Below are 6,343 nucleotides of genomic sequence, written 5' to 3'. Positions count from 1 at the left end.
AGCTTGGCAGAGATATGGGGCAGCAATGTGGAGCAAGAGAAATTTTTTTCGAGTCAGCAAAGGATGGTTATGGAAGGACATTTTTCACTTTGGTTCTTATCCTTCGAGCCATGTGAAAAGCAACAGTAAGTCAAGCATCGGAGACAAAAGCATCTATAGAACTAAAAAAATGCAAACACTTGACAAGTGAGAACACTTTATTGAAGAACACATACATTTCAGGGGGTAGAGAACAAAGGAGTAAGCTACAGCCCAGGATACCAAGTTATGCCTTCCATTACAACACCAATGCACACCCAATAAACCTTTTAAAAACATCTCTCCATTTAGTTCACATATATAATAGAAACCACCCTAGCTGCCTTCAATCTAATGGCCTTCTAGGAAAGTCAGCTAGCAGCTGACTGGACTGAAACGGGTTTCTTCTCTGGTAGAGACTTCTTTCACAAATGACTTTGTGTAGATATACTTGGAAGAATAAAAAAGTAAGTTTCGAACAGTGAGTTTCAGAAAATGAACCTTAGATCACCAGACTCTTCCTAGAAAGGTCTCACTCACCACATCCATGTTACACTAGGTCAAGTTTAGGAAACAATAGGAAAAATAAGAACTGAACCCACTTCAAGAAGGAAGCCAGAGTAACTGGGAGATTTTCTGAACACACATTCTCCTGGAGCACTAACAGTGCCCAATCTGGAAAAAATACTGGACCAGCTTAGACAGTACTTGGCTATTCTGGCTGGTATGATGGCATATAGACCATATTCTGAGTGGTAACACATGGTGGACACAACTGCTAAGAAAGATGTGGGACATGATGAGAGTTAAGATGTCTTGCCTTTCATTAGAGAAATAAAGATCTCTCTAACAACTGTTCTATCAGTTTAAGTACAAAAGATTTAACACAGACTGGAAGATACCTGATCATCTGTCACTCTGATCCTGCAGGATCACTGAGAAGCACTTATTGGGCATGTCCATGACTCAGTCAAAATATCGTAATTTAAAGTGCTTTTCTAAAGCAGTTCCATTATAAGTTCTAGTGAAGGTGTCTAGAACCAGAAGGGAGTGAAAATTTTTCTTAGTATTTCAAAGAAAACCATTAGTCCTAAGCAAGGTGGAAACTCCTTAAAAGCAAGAGAAGTTAAAAGCCAAGTTCTAGAAATTTATCAAGGTAGAAAATGAGTTTAAAACATACAGTAGAGAGGAAGGAGAGGACCTACTCACCTCTCTCCCATCTTCTCCTGTCTTTAGTAATCCAACCCTGCTTCCCAGAGCCTTGGCCTCAGACCTGAAGCACCTTGAAACATAGATTGGTACTAATGCCAGAGGTAGTCAGGGCTTCCTGGGGAAGTAGGAACAAGGATAATAAGACAGGAGATAAAATGCTGTCCTAAAAGATTTTATAAATTAATTAAACCTCAAAAGATATAAGAAACAATAGACTCCAATAGACTCTGAAAGTATACTAGATTATGCACAAATAAAAGCATTTTGAAGCGACTCTTATTCTCGAACCTACTTTCAAAAGGGGAACCGGTCTGCATCACTCTAGCGTAATGAGATTTATAGAAACATATTTGTACACACACATACATAACACACACATTAAATTGTAAATCTTTGCTCTTGGTTTCTTCACTTCCTCTGACTTTCCCTGGCCAGGACTGGTCCTGCAGAGAAGGGTGGGTACTCAAAAACCCAGCTTCTGCTTGGCCATCGAGGAACGGAGCTGCAGAGTCCCTTCCGCCCAAGACCCCGGGTACTGTCGCATCTTCTGCCACAGGCTCACTTCTTCCCCAGTCGAGTCCATCCAGTCCACCACTTGCCCATTACTGATTCCTGAAGAGAAACACCAGAAGAGGCTGAACAGGGACCCCACTCCTCAGTCCACCAGTGAAGATTGGTTATACAGCAAGGGTAGCCACCCCACAAAAGACAGTATGCTATGAAGATGGGCTGATGGGGGTAGCAGTCTGAGAACTGTTCCTTGATAGTCCTACACAGCTATTTCTGTGCTCCTGAGACTCTATCAAGAGACTCCAGGTTGATGAAATGGGACTCCAAATAGCACATAATAGCTAGAGATCTCTTATTCTGAGGTTGGTGTGGGGCTCTGGTACCCAACACCTCATGCCAGAGCTATAGATCTTCTGTTATTGCCAACTTGACTTAATTTTTTTTTAAATGAAGACGCTGAACACCTTTTTCTCTAGCTGTAGAGTCTAGGCCTGAAGTTAGGATTGTATGTGGCCTCCTTCCTATTCTCTTATACATTTATTCATTCAACAAACATTTATTGAGTACCTACTGTATGTCAGTACTCTTCTAGGCTCTGGAGATACAGTGGTGAACAAAACAGAAAAAGTCCTGCCTGCAGGCAGCTTACATTTGAATAGAGAAGATAGAAAATATACAAGTAGATCAGCAAGAGTATTTCAGATAGTGAGGTAAATGTCATGAAGTTAATAAACAAGGTGATTTGTAGTGCCTAGATCAGGGCACCTTTAGATGGAGTGGTCTGAGGGTCTCTCCAAGGAGACATGTAAGTCGAGATCTGAAGGATAGGAAGGAATCCGCCTTTCTGGACAGGGGAAATACTAATTGCTGAAGTTATGAAGTAGGAATAAGCTTGGTATATTTGGAGGGCATAAAGTTATTGTGGTTGGAGCATAGTGAGCAAGGAGGAGAGCAATACAGATGGATCATAAAGGAACAGAGAAGGTCTAGATCATATAGAGGCGTTGGCATGCTGAGAACTTTGGATTATTTTCTAAGTATGAAAGGAAGCCTCTGAAGGGTTTTAAGCAGGAAATTGACATTAACTGGCTTACATTGGTAAAAATCATCAACCTAGATGATTATGTTAAATGCTTTCTATGAGTTAATAATATAGACAAGTATTATTTAAGGCCACATGAATGCACAGACTATAGAGAGAAAAGTATGCCTTGAGAAATACCAACATTTACAAAGTTTAAGTATAGAATTAGGAACCCGCAAAGAAAATTGAGAAGGTGAACAGTGAGTTAAAAGGGAATCAACAGTGGTGTGTCAATAAAAGCTAAGTATTTCAAGAAAAAAGTAAGTGATCAGCTATGTTAAACAGCACTGAAAATTCTCACAAGATGAAAACAAAAATTTGGCACAAGCAGTTGCTCAGTGGAGTGGAGACAGAAGCCTGATCACAGTAGATTGAGGACTAAAAGAGAGGTGAAGTGGAAACAATGCTTTTTTAAGAAATTAGAGGGGAGTTGTGGGGTCAAAGGAAGGTTATTTTTTGTTTGTTTCTCATAAATACCAGAGCATATCTGCTTTCACCTCTAGCAGAGAGGCAGAGTGAATAAAATTGGTCAGACAGGAGAGGAGATTCTAGAAATGAGGTCATTGAGAAGGTGAGGGTGTGACCCAGAACACTTGGAAAGAGATTGACCTCTGCCAGAGAGGAACTTTCTTTCACTCTAACAGCATGGAAGATGGAAATTATAGTGACAGATATAGGTAGCTTTTCAGATTTTTTGGTAGGAAGATGATGGTATTCCTGGCAATCAGGGTCACATTTATCTGTATACATAACAGTGCATGAGCTCAGTCTTCTTCTAGGCCTACACATGATAGGCACTCAGTAAATATTGGTTGAATGTTAACTCAAAGGAAAGAAAACAATTCGTGTCATAGAAAAGCTTTGTAGGGAAGGGGGTGGGTATATTGGAAGTAAGATATACGAGAGGTCTTCAAGATAGTGAGGAAGGAGGAGAGACACTCACCAGTGCCAACACCCAGCCTGACCCCTCCCAGGAAGTCGTTGCTGGCCAGGGGCTCCCGGTCCCACACAGTCAGTTCCAGGCACATGTGTTGTAGATCTTCCACCCTCACACCATTGTAGACAAATGTATGGTTGTAGTGGGGATTCAGGGTCTTCTTCATCACAGGAGTTTTATGTTTACTGGCCTTGTTCCTCATGGGAAGGAGGTATCTAGCAGAGGGTGGGGAGTAATCAACAACCTACTCAAAGCTGGCAATATCTATCTAAATTCTCTTTTTCCCCTACTACAGGCCTAGCCCAGGAAGGTGAGTCAACACTCGGATCCTAGTACACATACTCCTGCCTTTGAGTCTGCTGAAGCAGAGTTCCTACTACCTCCACTAGATCATTCACCTGATTCAATTCCTTCAATCTGGAGAGAAAATTAATATAATGTTATTAGTGAGCTGTTGTTTATACTCCACTATAAAAAGGTTTTAAATATTTCATTTCATTTCTACTGGGCAAGGTCTTCTTTAAGTAAAGTCAGTGGTAGTAGCTATAGGCATAGCCAAACATGATTTGCTAAAGAACTTAAGTCAGTGGGATAATCCATAATTTGGGGAAAGCTAGCATTGCTTAAATATTGTGGGGAACAAAGTCATGAGTTTCCAAATCTTGAAAGTCAGGGGACAGAGGTTTTTATCCAAGATTAATAAAGAGCATTAGTCTGTAACAAAGGAAGTCAGACCTATATATCTACCGCCTTCCTCTTTGGCAATCAGCACTACAATTCAGTAAAAGCTGAGCTCAGACTAGTACAAACACAGTAATGGAGCTTTTGCCATTGTCTAATTTCAAGAACAAAGTCGGTTGCTGGAGGTGGCAGGACACACAAGGATAATAACCACAGAGAAAGGTTAAATTGGGTTTCTTTCTTAGCTCTCTTGTCCTGAAACTGGTTAGTTTGGCGCTGGTCCAAGGACTCACCCCTTGACAAAGCTGTCTGAAATCCCTCCTGATTTGGCAGCCGTCAGGTTCTTGGCTTCTTTGATCCACACTTGGAGCTCTCCCCCTTCCCCACCTTTACCTGTAAGGAATGTCAGCCATAGCACGTGAGCCCCTAACACCTCCAGATTTCTCTTGAGCTTAATCTATACAGTACTTCCTTTTCTTGCTTCTAAAGGCAAGCTCTATAATAACTGGACCACACCTGACTTGGATTCTCATTACCTAGCACAGTGCCTCAGAGTAAGCAATGGGCACACAATTAATAACAACAATAGCAATACATGCTTATTGAAAACTAGCTACGTGCCAGATTCTACATTGAGCATTTAATTCTCAAAACAACCCAGGAGATATATACTATTATTGTCCTCATTTTATAAATGAGAAAATTGATGCCTGGAGAAATAAAGTTGCCTAATATTTGTTGAATAAATGTTTAAAAAGGACTCCTCCACTTGTGTTCTTGAGTTCACTCCCACTTCACAAGACTCATTGGCATCACGAATTCCAACCCCCACCTCCCATTTTTTTTAAATAAATTTAATTCTTTAAATTAGTTTCAAGTATACAGTGCATTTGTTAGACATCTATATTGATCATAGAACGATTCTCCCAATTGCTCCCACCCTCCCCTGGCCCTCTACTTAGCCATCATATTAATGCTAACTGCATTCCCTGTGCCGTGCTCCCCATCCTCGTGCCCAACTATCAACTACTAATTTGTACTTCTTTAACCCTTCACCCAATTCTCTCAGCTCCCCAACCCTCCTCCCCTATGTCTGTCACCAAATTGTCCACTATATTTGCGAATCTGTTTTTGACTAGTTTGTTCTTTTTGTTCCTTAGATTCCACATATAAGTGAAATCATATGGGATTTATCTTTCTCTGTCTGACTTATTTCACTCAGCATAAGAACCTCTAGGTCCATCCATGTCGTTGCAAATGGTAGAATTTCGTTTTTTAATGACTGAGTAGTATTCCATTGCATATATGAAGAAAATATAGGCAATAAACTCTGATATTGCTACTAGGAATTTATTTTCAAATATATCTCCTCAGGCAAGGAAAAGAAAAGAAAAAATAAACAAATGAGACTACATCAAACTAAAAATTTTTTGTACAGATAAGAAAACCATCAATAAAATGAAAAGACAACTTAGTGAATGGGAGAAGATATTTGCTTATGATACATCTGATAAAGGGTTAATATCCAAAATATGTAAAGAACACGTACATCTCAATAACAACAAAAAACAAACAATCCAATTAAAAAATGGGCAGAAGACCTGAATAGATATTTCTCTGAAGAGAAAATAGAGATAGCCAATAGACATATGAAAAGATGCTCAACGTCACTAATCATCAGAGAAAGGCAAATTAAAACCAAAACGATTCCGTGTTCTTGGATTGCAAGTATCAACATGGTTAAAATGACTTTATTACCTAAAGTATTATACAGATTTAATGCATTCCCATCAGAATCTCAATGGCACCTTTTAAAGATACAGAACAAAAAATCATCAGATTTCTATGGAAGCACAAATCGCCAAAGTCATCCTGAGAAAAAAGAACAGCGCTGAAGGACT

The 6,343-nt window shown here is 39.8% G+C and overlaps 1 protein-coding gene across 5 annotated transcripts in view; it reads right to left on the bottom strand.

Moving 5' to 3' along the window:
- Positions 1-179: 179 nt before the first annotated feature.
- Positions 180-6,343, bottom strand: part of SYTL4 (synaptotagmin like 4) — a 63,564-nt gene continuing 57,400 nt past the window's right edge. For all 5 annotated transcript variants that reach the window (XM_025039040.1, XM_015596208.2, XM_015596210.2 and 2 more), the window contains 3 exons: positions 4,736-4,835; positions 3,768-3,976; positions 180-1,842 (listed from right to left, as the gene is read on the bottom strand). In XM_025039040.1, coding sequence (XP_024894808.1) covers positions 1,694-1,842; positions 3,768-3,976; positions 4,736-4,835 — 458 coding nt within the window. In that variant the 3' untranslated portion in view covers positions 180-1,693. The remainder of the gene's footprint in view (positions 1,843-3,767; positions 3,977-4,735; positions 4,836-6,343) is intronic.

This window comes from Pteropus alecto, unplaced genomic scaffold (genome assembly GCF_000325575.1).
Source record: "Pteropus alecto unplaced genomic scaffold, ASM32557v1 scaffold179, whole genome shotgun sequence".
Taxonomy (NCBI): Eukaryota; Metazoa; Chordata; class Mammalia; order Chiroptera; family Pteropodidae; genus Pteropus; species Pteropus alecto.
This window is presented reverse-complemented; position numbering and strand designations above follow the sequence as displayed.